Source organism: Petromyzon marinus, chromosome 4, assembly GCF_048934315.1.
Source record: "Petromyzon marinus isolate PM22_M1 ecotype Great Lakes invasive population chromosome 4, UKy_Petmar_22M1.pri1.0, whole genome shotgun sequence".
In the NCBI taxonomy this organism is placed as follows: domain Eukaryota; kingdom Metazoa; phylum Chordata; class Hyperoartia; order Petromyzontiformes; family Petromyzontidae; genus Petromyzon; species Petromyzon marinus.
Window position 1 is genome coordinate 25342699 of NC_133670.1, and position 15593 is coordinate 25358291.

Here is a 15593-nt window from a genome sequence, read left to right on the forward strand (position 1 = left end):
GCAGTGCAGCCAGAATCCTGGGTCTCTGGTGAGCCAACCCTTCCCCCTCTGCTACCCCCCCCCTCCGCCGCCCCCGCCCGCCCCCCAAGAGAAACGGGTAATGCAGCTCCTCCCTGCGCTTGCTTTGTGAGCCGATAATGAAGAATTTGGCTGAAGATAGGAAGGAGGCATCTTGCAAAGGGGCGAGCGATAGCGAGCGGTCAGTCGGGAGAGGAACAGTGTCCCGTGCACGTACTCACGCGCACTCTCTCGCACGCACGCGCTCGCTCGCACGCACTCACGCGCGCACACTCTCGCGCACGCACTCGCGCACGCACTCGCATGCACTCTCGCGCACACTCACACGCACACTCGCACGCACTCGCACGCACTCACGCGTGCACACTCTCGCGCACACGCGCACTCTCGCGCACGCACTCGCGCGCTCGCATACACTCACGCGCACACGCACGGACGCACTCGCATGCATACGCGCGCACACTCGCAGGACCTTGCACGCACGCACACATGCGCACCTCCCTTCCCCGGGGAAGGATGTGCTTTCCTTATCGCCACTCATATCGGCTGGGTCCGCTCATTATAAATTTATTCAGAACTCACTGCCGACGGATTCAAGCTGAAATTGCAGATCCTTTTAGGCCGATATAAAAAGATGGTTACAGAAGAACCAAGGTTACATTTTCAATTTGTCTTGTCCTGCCCCCATCCACACTCCCCGTGCACCCCCCCAAACTCCCCCTCTCTTTCCACCGCCCCATCGCCGCGCTAACCTCCTCGCTTCACTCGGCACGTGCTGAGCTTGTGCACGGAGCACGCCACCGTCGCGCCCGGCACACCGAGGGCCCCGTTGCCGGCACACCGAGGGCCCCGTTGCCAGCACACCGAGGGCCCCGTTGCCGGCACACCGAGGGCCGTTGCCGGCATGACACGCTGGCGTCATACCGACGCTGTTTGCCGCGGCGTGAGAGAGCGAAGCTCTGCGTGATGCGGGCAGCACGCATCGTCGAGGCTGCTCAGCTTTTTAAAAAACGAATTCACACGCAGAGCTCATTGAGCCAACACGCACGCTGACCGGGCCCCACCATGTACAACGCAATCTCCAGCGCTTATCCACACACAACCTCTTTGTATTCTCTGCTATGAGAGCCATTTTACAAAGCATCACTTGGCGTCATCTGGTCGAGCACCATTATTGGGTCGAGGCTCAAAAGAAAGCCGTCCCTTGGTGTGGACCAATCAGTTTCAAGGACAATGCATATATTATCATAGTATGTTTTTTGTTTGCATTTTTACTGCAGGTATTGTGGTTAATGCAGACATGAATCCTCGTAAAAAGGTTTCAGTTTTGTTGCCAGAAAAAAGGGGAAGAACCTTATTATAACATCACTTGATGCTTGTTATTATTAAATATTCCCACTTCAGGGCAGTGTTGTTGACGAGTGTGTTGAGTTGAGCTATTTGCGTGCCAACGGCGGCATCGCACATTCGTTCCTTTAATTTACAAGCTGACAAGACACGTGGACACATGGCGTTTCTGACAAGACACGTGTACACATGGCGTCTCTGACAAGACACGTGTACACATGGCGTCTCTGACAAGACACGTGTACACATGGCATCTCTGACAAGACACGTGTACACATGGCGCCTCTGACAAGACACGTGTACACATGGCGTCTCTGACAAGACACGTGTACACATGGCGTCTGTGCGGTTGTATAATTGTAATCCATGTCCTCACCCAAATCTGTGGAACACAGCGGCGAGTTTTCGGACGAGAGTTTTTAGGCAACCAAAATTACGATTCATAATTGATTAGAGTATTATGCAAAGTGTTATGTCGTAGGCTTCCCCTCCTGGGTATCATAATTGTTGTGTACGTCGCTCTCCAACACGCGGGTGTGCCGAAGTGGTGATACATTGGCACGTTTGTTGACGTGACAACGTTATTAATTGGTTGCGTCGGGTGAAGGATGGATTGTACGACACGGCACTTTACTCACCCAATCTGACCCAAAAAGCAATTATGAAACACAGCAACTCTTTCAGATTCAGGAAACGAACCAAGAGCGGGATCACTCGATTTCGCATGCGGCCTGTGCAAACCGTGTTTGTTCCAGGCAAAAAAAGTTCCAAAGTCTCAGAGTTACAGCCGGGCTGTGATCTACTCTGTCAAAGGTCTCATAACTCATGAGATAGCAAACAGCAAGCCAATGCCGCAGGGACAACCCGGGCTGATATATTTCTCTGTCAAAATAAATATTGAAGACCCCTATTAAATCTGTCACAGTATGTTTTTGTTGTTGTTTCTTTCTTTTGATTTTTTTTCTCTTTGGAACACTCACATCGTGCAGCTGTGATAATATTCAGTGTGGAATGGAATAAACACAACATGCACAGCATTCACGGGGCTTTGTTCTTCTTTTTTCCGCCTGCAGAAATGCAAGTTCGCAGCTATAATTTGTTGACCTTTGCACCTCGGGAAAAAGTAAACAGGCTGGATTTGAAAAATAGCACAGCGACACGTATACACACCGATGTATATGTGCCGTTTGCCTGGCACTTCTTTGGCTTCGTGTGGCAAGCATCATGGCGATGGGGATTGAACCTGGGTTGCTGTGATTGTCACTATTATTACGCTTGTTTAATCAGGAAAGTCTCCCCTAGTCTCAAGGCTCTTTCAGGAGGTTCCTGTCGAGTTGTCGTCGGCGGCAATTTTTCTGCCAGTGAGCCCATGAGTCATTTTGCATTATTGGGATGTTTCGGAGGTACCAGTTACGTTGTAGTTTTTTTTTGCGATATAGGAAACCAGAGAATCCACAGGAAACCCACGCAGAGCACTGGGAGAACATACAAACATACAAACTCCACACAAATGTCTCGAACCCGAACACCCAGGCCCTTTTATGTTGCGAGGCATGGTTGCTCCTCGACCCATCACCGTTCCTCTCGCTTCGCCACCACCCTGCCGTGTGGATAACATGACTGTGTGATTCAAGCAGTATACGCTTGCGGAATAGTTTGCATCGCCTTGAGATGCAATCATATTTTGACACAAACTGGCGCCAGTCCATCCTACACATTAGATGGGATGGCACTTATTCCGATCTCGCAACCCAACTTTAGAGGAAGGGAAGGAGAGTTTAGACATTTATAAACTCCCATAATTCTGATCATATTTTTGCATCTATATGGAAAATCAGGGCTCTTACATAGCGCATCGTCAACACCGTAGTTATGCGGTTTATTCTGGCAAGAATGAGCCCTGACTTGACTCTACACAAGGAAAGTTACTCCAGGTAGTGTTGGTAACTGACAACTAGACTCAGGGACCAGTGAAGTTCCATATCATGCGGAGACTTTAGGAACATTGCACCGCGTGTGGCGAGGAAATGTTAGCTCCCTCGCCTGCTATGTAGGAGGTCGTCAGTTCGATCTCGACCCTGTTGCCTATATATTTGGAGTTTGCTTCTCTTCTCTCCCCATAGTCGCGTGGATATTTATCCGGGTCCTCCGATTTTGCCTTCCACATCTAGAATCAACAGGCATTTAGATTATTTGGCTCCCACTATAAATTCCGACACATCATGATGAAAGCCACATCGATGGGCTATTATGTGCGACCATGTCGCCTCTGAAAAAGAGCTCCTAGCCTAGTTGGCACAAATACAAAACTAGAGAGCTGCGTAAAACACAAGTCTAACGAGGGCACGCACCGTACCATTAGTGGGCACGAGCGTGGCACGAGGCTCGTGCACCGCCACTCTTCTGCATAGCGGATCCGCTCGGCAGTAACGCGCGCTCGCGTTCGGCTCCGGCGTGCGTCGCAACGCGGCACGGCGCGGCACGGGCAGACGGGTCGGGCGATGCCGCTGGCTCCCCGCTCGTGCGAGCTGTCAGCCTAATCAGATCGGCGATGATGAACGGCCGGCCCATTCCAACCCAGCGCGGGATTCCGTGGCGGAGCGCGGCGGCGCGGTGCTCTGCGACGCGGGAGCCTTGAGAGGCCTCATCCCCCCGCCTCCCTCTCAACGCTTCGCCGCCCTCTTGGCTTTGATTAAACAGCAAACACCGGCCGCGATGGAGCTGTCTGCTCCGGCCCCCGCCGCCATCATTCACGCGGCCTCGTTCGCTCGGCATAAATCCACCCGTTGGCAAAAAGAGGTTTTGTCGCGGTAATGCAACGATGTTAAAATGACAACCGGAGTCTGCTCCCCACTGGACGGTGACCTTCTTTGTCGACCGAGATCAGCGTCCAGCTGCTTAATCAGCTGAGGGCCGCTCTGCGTCCCGGCACATTGTCCCCGTTTGTCCAGCTGCGACTTGAGAGCACTCCACACAATCAGCGGCTCCGAATCTGCCCGACACAAGCCGCATCTTCTTCACCGCGGCGACCTGGCGGCTGCGCGCCCCCAGCGGACACAGCCACGCCGCTCGCCGTGATTGTGCGCCAACGAAGGTGGCCAATTTGAAATTGACGCCAGTGCCTTCAAAAGCGACATTAACTCAGCCCGTTGGCTGATGTCCCCCGCAGCTTATGCCAAGCCTGTGTTGTGCCTGCAAGTCCATTTTCAGAATGCGGGAATCGTCCAAGACAGTGCGAATGGTACAGCCTTCAGTCCTTGGGGCACGGGCTGCGACATTATTGGTTAAGTGAGCACACACCAAATGATATTGAGGAAGACGTTTAGGCGCTTCGTTTTGAAAGTGTGCCATACTTAACTTTCTACCTTATTAGTGTCCAAGCTTCACAGCTGTGGAGAGCAATGGTGTTATCAGGCAGCGGGTGCGGTTTGCCCGTAAGCCCACAACGTGAATTTCGACAAGTATTCCAAGATTGCCAGCTGTGGGAAGCACACTTGGCCTACGCGCTATTTGGGTCAAGTGAACTCTCTGAGATGCCTGAAACGTGAAACTTGTTTCAGGACGTAATTAAAAAAAAATAATGACGTGTACATTTTGGTTTTAGTTGATAACGATTCCATTGTTTCTCCTTCCAGAATCCAAGGATGGTACTGCCGACTTTAAAAGTAAACTAAACTATTGTAATAGATTTACAAAATTTACAAAGTTGAGCTATGACAAATGATAGCTCAACGACGTGGATGATCACGTGCAAATGTATTGTAGCCAAAATACTCTAAACGCTCGTTGATTCTAAATGTGGAGGCGTTAGGGTCGGGATCTAACCCAAAACCACCTGCATACCAGGCGAGGGAGTTAACATCTCGCCACCGTGGCCCCCGTGAGCTGGACGTATGATCGTGCGACGCTCGTGGTATATTGGCGAGCGTTCCGACCCATCACCGAGCAGAAGTAGAAGCAGCTGCACTCAAAGCTGAGCGGCATTGCCGTGTACAAAAACTCTCGGCCTTCATCAGACCACCAGCTCAAAAGAACTGAACGTGTTTAAATTTTGTTATTCAAAAGCACCAACTCAAAGAATTGAGGAAATGTGGCCGTCCCAACAACAGGCACCAGTTTCATCCTTACTATGACTCATCAGTACAGCACAGCCGTGAATATTAACTGCTGCTAATATGCCTCTGAGTTTCTGGTCTAAACATTAAAATGGCCACACATGCAGTTCTTTTGAGTTGGTGATCTAGAAAAGGCCGAGAGCTCCTGTACACATATTTGTGTGTGTGCTGTAGAGTCTATTTGTTTCCGGCCTGCATTAAATGTTTCTGCTGTGATACATTTTCTCATCATTTAAAGATACGAACTTCGCCGATTAAAAAAATAAATAAAAAGACGAAAAGGTTTTACCCTTCAATTAATCGTCTTCATGCAAAAAGGGGCCCCGTGGGTAGAACTTGGCCAGCCACGTACACTCGCAGCAGATGGACGAGGCCTGGAGAGAGGTCGCCGCAGCCTCGCGGCAACACAGGACTCACCGCCGACCCCCGACGGTGACGCCGGTCCCCACTCGCCGCGCCGACACCTCGGCCGTAATTGGCTCTTGGCGAGTGAGCGCACCGGGTGCCTTGCAGGTGCGCCGTCTTGCCCCGAGGCACATATCGTGCCGGCATGCCAAACTGTGTTCATCAGGGCTTTGTTGAAACCGACGACGACGTCGACCAGTCCGCCAATCTGTGTCGGCTGGAGGAAGCGCCCAGCCAGCGGCCTCCACAGAAACTGTCGTCCCGCCCCATAGGCGCGAGGTCCCCATTGAAAGCCTGCCCGTGCTTTTATGCGCGTCCAGACGATTCTGTGTGTACAATTAGACCAATAGCTTTCTGATTTCACCGAAGTTTGAGGTCGTCCTTCTATTGTAAAAGGCTCTAATAATTTACTTTGCCCAAGCCACTGGAAAGCTCCTGGGGTCCCATGAGTCTTTGGCAGGTGGTAAAGATGCCATGGCATGCTAGTTGATCCATTCATCAAGACCAACTATACCGGGTGATGTCTACGGCTTCAGTTTATTGAGAGCATCTTCTGATTTCAAAACGATAATACGTTGGTTCCTTTCTGGGTGTAGATCGGTGCACAAAGTCCAACGAAACGGATTCAACAAGACCGATATCTCACTCTGCTCCATACACCGCACCACTTCCAGACAAAATATTAACTCACTATTCACATCCATGAGATTAAATGAGTCACTCTCTACTCCATACTACCCCTGCCTCCCATGTACTCTACTAACTCGCTCTACACTCCAGACGCAGCACATCGATGCAACTCACTGACTCGCAGTCTGTTTCCAGATGCCACCGTTAAGTTTTCCCATGTTTACAAAGTCAGCTTCAGGCGCTGTGCTCCATCAACTGCGCGCAATGAAAGCGGTTGTACCTGGCGTGCTGGGATGGAGCACCCGTGCATTAGTCTGGCGAGTGTGCAGCTTTCGAACCTTCAACAGTCTCGACGTGATCACATAAGCCTATAAACCGCACGCCGACGCTGACACCACGCTCGGGTCGATCACGAGAGCGGTAAATGACAAATACCCTCAGCGGTTCTCTTTTATCCGACACAAGAAAGTGTGTCACAGCATTATAATTATTATTAAAATTCACAAGACCCACCACCCAGTCCTCCCTTCCTGGCCTTGTTCTGCTCAGGCGCTCTCAGCGAGTGTCTGATGGGGCCAGGCGTCTCTCCTTGCAACCGCACCGTACAATGCCCGGGCCGCGTTCCGGTGGCAAGTGAAATCCCGCCGTGCGATTCACCTCCCAATCTTTCAACTGGTCATAATTATTATTGTTTCTTCCTCTACCCATCTCCAGCCGGCACCGCTGCCACCCTCGCTCTCACCACTCATCGACCGAACCCCCCTCCCCCCCCACCCCCGACAAGAACCACACAGAAACCTGCGACGCCGCTTTCACAAATCGGCCAAGCCTCGGGACAGCCGGGGAAAGCAATAGCCGAATTTATTAAAGGCTGCGATCCTGGACAAGGGGCACAGATGGGAGAGGCTCCCTCCCCACCCCCTCACCCCCCCCACGGCTAGCCCTGCCCCCTGCCCAAGAGCACGACTGATGCCGGTGTCAGTCGCAGGCTCATTATCCCGACGTTAAATATTTACCCAGGCTGATTCCCTGCTCTCCGAACCCATTTTGCCGGGCCCCCTGGATAACGGATACTGATTACTGCGAGGAGCGCAGGTTCCCTGAGCGAGCGCCAAGCGCATTAGCAGCAAACGCCCCCCCCCCCCCGGCCCCGACCACCCCCCCCCCCCCCCCTCTTTTATACAAATGCCCTCCTGGCAGCATTAACTTGTCAGAGCCTTGTGAATCCGGCAATCACAACAGCTCTCGATTACACCGCAATTTGCTGCTCGGTGGAAAATGACACACGCGCTCGCACGCGGGGAAACATGGCCGCGGGAGAAGGGTACGCGCGCACGGATCGACGCGAGTGGCGTCTGCACTGAAAACAAAATTAGACGCCAAGGTTGGCGAAAGTGTTTGAGTGGACGGACACAAAAGCATTCTCCCAATTGTTTTACAGCCACCATCGTTGCATGTGCACACGTAGATGTTTACGTCCACAAGATATGGGTTTGCAAATATGGGCATTAGCGAAATTAGCTGGGAATAATAGAGAGAGGTGTGATGAAACCGAATACGAACAAAAACAAAACCTGCGAATGTGGGCGTGAACTTTACATCGTGACAAACGGCGGTGGACGGATGGAAAAACAATACTCATGGCTTACAGCGACGACGGGAAATTACGGTTAAAGCGAGACAAATGTGAGAGAGGTGGCTTCCAGCTGAACAAGGCCACAAGGGGGGGAGGGGTGATGTCAGCATGGGAGATGCTGGTGAAAGAAGAGTCCTTTCCCCCCCACGATTTATTTGTATACAACGAACACTGCTGCAAATTCCCATCAAAAGCAGCGACAAAACAAAAAACAAGAGCTCGCGCGCCGACAAATCACGCGCAGCACCGCGCTGTCAGCGCCAAGTCTGCGTCGAGGACACCGACGGGAGGGAGGGCTGCGAGGGCCGACACAATGAGCTCATCCTTACCTCCCCCTCCTCGTCATCCTCCTCCTCCTCGCCCTCCATGAGAAGGTCAAAGGGCACGATGGTGGTGCGCTCGCCGAAGGGGCGGCAGGGAGCACGCTGGTACGAGCCGTGGTGGAAGGCGTCCGCCAGGGAGATGGGAGCCGGCGGGGTGCAGGAGGGCAGCACCAGATGTTTCCTCATGACTGCGGCACACAGAGAGGACGGAGGGGGACGCACGAGGATGTGCAGGACGGACAAGAGAGGTAGCGGGGGCATTCAGAGGGACGGAAGAAGGGAGAGAAGAGGGGATAATGAGGTGGTGATAAGAAGAGGCGAGGCAGAGCTTAGAAAAGAAGACGGGAACACGGAGAAAAGTGGGAGAGAATTTAGGAAGGGGAGTGGAGCATAAATGGAGGAAAACAATAGGCGTGGTGGAAAAACTTAAGAGATGATGCCGTGATATTTTCAGTGATGAAAATAAATAGTTACTGCATTTCCCAAATTAAATGCAGTGTCCCTTGCCAACACGTGCGAATCGAGCACGGCATTCTACGGTGCACGTGTCATCTCCACAAAGCAGTTGGCCGCAGCCAACGTGTTACCGGCCGTTCCGAATGAAGCGCAAGATTTCCCACGGTGTGCGTAGCCGGCCTTACGATTCCCGCTGTCACCATAAACCGGCCGTGCCAGCGCGAGCGTTGCCGCTCCAGTTTGCACGCGGAGCGCACCTGGACGGTGCTTCCAACACCGTCCCCATCGCACGTAAAATGAGGCTCCAAACTTTCGCTCAAGGTGAAGTTCACGGTGGTGCATGCTTCTACTGAAGACCTGATTTATTTTTTGACAATTTGTCATGGAATAAAAGCTCGAAAGTAAGCGGTACTTTTGCATTATTCATGCAAGATGAAAACAATAAGCATGTTATGTTTCGCTAAGCTTCGAGAATTATGGTTAGGGCTGCTCGAAAATTCTTGCAGGGCTCTAGGATTCCACACGCTGTGCGGGTGACACGGTGCCTAAGCGGTGATATCAATGGCACCACAGCGGTCACAGATTTAGCGCACAGCGCCACTGCACACGTTTCTCCGCACGTCCAAGTCGACTTTGACGATGCACATTTTCACGGTCCTAACAATGTGCTGTGGATTTAATGTATTAATAACCTCTGAAGGAATGTGTTCATAAATAATACATGAAAAAGCCTTTGATCTGAAAAAGGATGACTGCTTGACACGACGAGTTTTTTAATTATTTAATTCATTCAACCACACGGCAAAATAACGCGGTGAACGTGCGAACGGCGCGTGCGGTTATCTGCGCGTGCACGTGGCGTGCGGTACTTGCGATGCAATCGGTCATTCCGTTAACCGGACACCCCCCACTGCGGTGGTCATTTACTTTGTTAACAATTAGAATCGTACGACCATACTTCACCACGCTGGATGATTCAGCTGGGTTAAAGTGTGGGACGAGAAGGAGGAGGCAAGAACCGTTCCACATATCGATGACAACTGTGGCTGGGAATGGAAGTCAGAAATAACCTCAATGTGAAAATCCGTTTTGGTAATTAACTGTGCAGCACAAGTGCAGAACTCGGCACTGACCACTCGGACAGCGTGCCAAGTTCAAGCCCGAGTTATTTGAACACATGGGCGTGTTTGTCGAGTCATGGGTTGGGAAGGTACCCCCCCCCCCTCCTCTACCCCCCACCATCCCCGGGCCTCACCTCGGTTGGCCCTTTGCAGTTTGGCGTAAATGTCGGTGGAAGGGGCGCCCAGAGGACGTGGCATCACCACACCCCCCTCCTCGCTCTCGTCCTCGCTGCCGCTGCCGCTGCTGCTCTCCGTCAGGAAGACGTCGGGCAGCGCCAGCTCCTGCTGCGTGCGACGCGAACGGTGCAGAGCCGGCGGTCGAGGGTTGGAGGTGGGGGAGAAAGGTCGAAGGTTAAGCGCCAGATCAGGAGGGAGGGATTAAAGCAGATCGTTGTTTAAGCCACGCAGTGCCAGTCGAGATGTGTGGCCTTGTTAAGTTTTAATTAGCATCTGTGATTGCTGTGCATCTGAATGACGTAAAATGTGTGTATGTGTGAGCGCGTGTGTACGTTGTACGCTCGTTGTTGTGAGCGATGCTCACAACAACGAGCGGAGCACCGGGCAGCTAAAACACAGCAAGTTGGCACAGTAGGGGGCACAGGTGATGCATCGGCCAGCCATCTCAGTCAGTCGACCCATGGCACCTGGGTCTGCCCTGTGACCTCCTGCCAGCGGGCGTTCGACACTTCACGTGGCATCAACGTGCACATAGCCTGGCACAGGCACAGTGGTGACGTCATCGCCACTTAGTAGCGAATGGCGGTTGTTGTTGTTGTACAACGTAGCAGCGTTTAGCGCGCTACAACGTAGCTACAACGTAGCAGCGGTTAGCGCGCTGCACTACAAACCCGGCGACCCGAGTTCGATACCCGCTCACGGCCAACACCGGTGACCATTATCTGAACCAGTTCTGGGCCTCCCCTATGTCGACTCAGCCTCAAATGAGTAGTTGGTGCGATGTGTAAACATCGCCACTGGGAATACAACAGCGGGCAGGCGACCGTGGTGCTGGCCACCCAACCCCTCGTGTGGCGCCTGCCTCCATAGGTGCTCGCTAACAGCGCTTGCCCAAAAAGTCTGTCAAGGCTACACGGGGGATCTTTGCCTTTGTATGTTGTAATTGTTAAGGACTTTAAGCCGAGCTTCATGGCAGTTCGTCCAAAGCTCCTTGCCCTTCCTCCGGACGAAGGGCCGTGCTTTCACAGACCGCTGAAGCTCCATCACATTTGATCATGACAAAACAACTCTGAATGTGGTCCCAGATCTCATGAGATTTCTAAATCTATGCATGTTTGAGCATGGCCACTACCCGAATGGAAAACGATCTTGAAAATCCGTGTGTGAGAGGCTTGGGCTGCGAGGTGGCCAGAAGATGGGAGTCCAGCAATGGATTCTTGAATCTATTTATTATCTTTCACTATTATCATTACACTTTTTTTTACTCAGGAAAGCTTCGTAGAGTCTCATAACTTTTATTCAGGATAGTCCGCGGTAGTTACCAGGGCGGCCACTAGACTCGACCCGCGGAACCCTCGCAGCGTGTGCCGCGCCGCCCCCTGACCCACGCGAAGCAGCTTCGAGCGTTACCCCCATGCACGTGGCCGGTTCACCCTTGGGCGCTCTAGCTTTCGTCGCGCGTAAACGCGGGGCGTCATCACCGCGATTATTACGCCAGTTAGCGGACGAAACGATGGGGACGACGCTCGGTGTAGGAGGCGTAATGGGTGAAGACGGTGTCGTATCAGGTGGAAATTTGGCGGGCTCCGTAATCCGTGACGCCGTTTGGATATTCCCCACGCGGGGCGTGACTAACAACGCGAATACGACCGCTGCAGCGCGAGCGCCGCGCTCTCTCCAAACGACACGGACACGCGCGTGGGAGGTGCATGTCGCCCCTTCGCCGGCCTGCATTAGTCACACGACTGCTGTTGGAAAACGACCGAAGGCCAGCGAGACTCGCAAGCGCGCTCCTTCCCCCACGCGTGCGCATCGCGGTGTGAATCGTGACGATGAACGGAGTGAGCGTGCGCGCCGAGACTCGCACACACCGACGACGGCGGATGCTCCCAAGGCCCCGCTCTGCGTCGCGAGCCAGACAAAGTCCTGCCCGTTCTCGAGACACTTTCATTTTTTTTCTTTGGGGGGGGGGGGGGGGGTGTGGGGAGGGTGCCACTGCTGTATCGGGACTCGGAGAAAACCCAGCGCCACGGTGTATACAAGGAGGTGGCACCCGGCACTGCTATCTTCTGGCCACACCATGCCTACAGCACCTGGCAAGGCCTGGTGGTGGTCACCCGTCTCCGTGTTTACCAGGCTCAACTCTGCTAAGCTTCTGAAATCCAATGATATCTGGTGCATTCATGGTGATTCGGTAGTAGACACGTACTACAAAGAAGCCGTGAACCTACACTTTACCCCAACACCAAGTTACACAATTTGGATACATATAGCATCCAGATGCGACCACATGTAACAACGCAGTACAAAAACAAGACGAGGATATTAAGAGTGTGTTGATATTGAACAAGTAAAAGTACTACTGTCATCAAAGTGCTGCCTGCTGCCGACAAGTAAAAGTACTACTGTCATCAAAGTGCTGCCTGCTGCCGACAAGTGTTGAAGAGCCTGAAATCGCCCTGCTCCAGACAAGGTGCCAACTACGAGCGATCAGCTGCATGGGCGAGTGCAGCAGAGCACTTCGCGACGATGGGTTCAGAAAAGCTCGAGACGGAGAAGTTTGAATTGCAAATAGGCTCTCACCTGTTTAAAAGGGGGCGCATCGTTATCCGGAGATAATTAATTGGAGCGTGTGCTCCCCAAGCCAGACGAAGAAGCCGTGCCCCAAGAAGTTGTGAAAAAAATTGTTTGCGTTGGCTGCTCCAGACGGAGCAAACTGCTTACTTCTGTGGCGACGGAGCAGGCGGGCACTCGAGAGTACAAACACAAACACGTGCCCCATACGTCACTGGCGTCAGAATTCACCGGGCACCGACTGCTTAAATAGTTTGCTTGCCAAAGCGCCGCTATTCGTCAGCTACCGGCAGACATTTGTCACTCCACAACACACCGCCCGCGCTCCAGATCTATATAATTATTCGTCAATGAGACATTTCTCCGGCGGGTGTTTTATATTTTTTGCCACATGGCTTTGTCGCGTTTTTTTTTTAAATTCTGCTCTAGATCATGGGCCTCACTCTCTCGTCATTGGCATTTTTTTATCTGATCCCATTTTTGACAATAACATGCTGATCATTGTCTCCGTCATCAACAATGGGCAGAGAGGTCACGTGGGCTGCCGTTTTTTTTTGCCAGGGTAGCGATATTGACCAGATTAATCTTTCAGTGTTATCGCTGTAAAATTAACATTTTAAAATTATTAATTGTGGCAATCGTGATTGTTGTCTTGTGTTTTTTTGTTACCCCCCCCCTTTGCCCCCCCCACCTCCCCTCCTGAGTCTTTCTTGCAGGAGGAGCGCTGTTTCCGTGTCCCTTACCTGTATCCCTGCATCTAAATGAATGATTTATTGATGCTGCTGCTCAACTACTGGTAATTTGAAGGTGACTGCCTATTTGGCTTTTATCAGGATAGATGATGGTACAGAGTATGGTGTGTGGCCATGTGGAAGATATTTAATGACAAAAACAGCTAGTTCTACTCCATATTATACTCCACCATCATCATCATGATCGTCATCAACATGATCATCATCATCACCATGGCCGCCACCATCAAAAACATAAATCCACTATTATCCACGAGCCTCGCGGTTATGTCTTAGAATCTGTGGCAACGAGTAGCTCTCTCAGCTCAAATCGGCACCATCTGCTTCTGGCAGGCACTCGGTAGAAGGCAATCTGGCAATTTGGTAATTGTGAGTAATTCTTTAACATTTGGCTTTCAGGCACCCTGGCACGCGTTGGCCGACAACTGGGACCGATGTCCCGGGATCATTCACGGTGATGCAAAAAAGCAGATGGTGCTCGCGTTTCGATAACGTTGCTGCCGGCGCACGGCCCTGAAGTGGAGGCCGGGTTTAAAAGGCTGACCCCTGAAATCGAACGTCTCTCAGCTGCTGCCGGTGGAGGTGAGAGGTGCGTTGAAAGCCACGATGCTCGGAAGACGTTTTATGGCAACGATTGTTGGCGGCTGTCATCGGCAACAATTAGCGCGCCGTTTTAAACTGTAAATACATTTTCATTGCCCAAGCTTGAACAGATCTGATCGCTCCTGGCCCGTGTGGGCAACGTGGATGGCAACCTCAAATCATACCACGGGCAGAGGTCACGTGACCACCACGTTCATGCTCTCTGCAGATCAATTCGCTGCTCATCAAATACACAGGTAAACAATCACAGGGGGCCTTCACCGGCTTGACACAGCGCAGTCACTCGGCGGCACGGCCATGCCGTTTGGCCACAGTCACTCGGACCGAGATGCCGCAGTGCGGTAATGGTTGGCACCCTGGGCTGGTGATCCGGAGGTCGCCGGTTTGATTCGATCCCCCACCGCGCCTCTGTCCACGCAGTAGTATAAATGCGTACACTACTAGTGGGATAAAGTGTGCATACTTCTGCTTCTTCCTAGGCGTCTGGCTAGCGTGGAAGAGTAGACCAAATTACCCTCTCTCTCTGTCTCTCTCTGGGCTCCCTCGAGTGGAGGCCCCTGCGGCGAACAGTGGCAATTGCAGGGCTGCACCTTGACCCTGAACGCGTTCTACTCACAGCGACCGCATCGCCGATGATGACCACCGGCGACGTCCGCTAACCAGCTATCGTGGTGCTTCGGGGGGAGCGTTTATGGGAGTGAAGCTTGGCGGGTGGGCGGGCGGGCGGGCGGGCGGGCGGACCTGCGGCATGGCGAGCGGCAGCCGCTTGAGGCCGAGCGGCGCGGAGCGCCCCCCCAATGCCGGTGCTCGCGAGCGCAGCAAAGCCCCGCGGTGCGCGGCCACCGCCTCCTCCTCCTCCTCCTCTTCGTCGTCGTCGTCGTCACCGTCGGCTCGCTCTGTGCCGAGCGCCGCCGCCGCCGGCAGCTTGACGGGAACTTCGCGGTGATGATGGGCAGAAGGGGGGAAGCCGGCGCGGTCCGCACGGAGAGCGAGAGAGAGAAAACTTGTGAGAATCAGCAGAGACTTTTGACCCTCCAGATGCGATTTGTGGGTAGGACCCCGTGCTGTTCGGCACAATGTCCGACGTTTCGTTCCACGCGCTGGAAGCTTGTTCAGGGAGTGAGTAGAAGAAGCTCCCAGCACGTGGAGCAAAACGTCAGATATCGTGCCGGACAATGCGCAGAATGACCCGGACACACGTGGGAGAGCTGTAACAGCAACACAACCGTGAAGTCACATGTGGTGTTCTGCCTTATTGGGTGTCTATGGGTGTCTATGTGGTGTTCTGCCATTTCGCAATATTTTCTTGGGTGCAAAGGAGAATGTCTGTTATTTAAATTAAAATGTGCCATGCCACAGCATTTCCCGAGCACGTGCGTGCTGGAAATCACTTCGTTTCCAATCTGTATTCTCCAACGCCATGGTGTTTCAAGAGA

The 15593-nt window shown here is 52.7% G+C and overlaps 1 protein-coding gene across 15 annotated transcripts in view; it reads right to left on the reverse strand.

Annotated features, from left to right (window-relative positions):
* The window catches only part of NCKAP5 (NCK associated protein 5), a 268026-nt gene that overhangs the window by 4206 nt on the left and 248227 nt on the right, over positions 1–15593 (reverse strand). For 14 of the 15 annotated variants that reach the window (XM_032944573.2, XM_032944576.2, XM_032944592.2 and 11 more), the window contains 3 exons: positions 14899–15092; positions 10186–10336; positions 8481–8662 (listed from right to left, as the gene is read on the reverse strand). In XM_032944573.2, the coding sequence (XP_032800464.2) occupies positions 8481–8662; positions 10186–10336; positions 14899–15092 (527 nt within the window). The remainder of the gene's footprint in view (positions 1–8480; positions 8663–10185; positions 10337–14898; positions 15093–15593) is intronic. The other variant, XM_032944539.2, reaches the window with a different exon arrangement.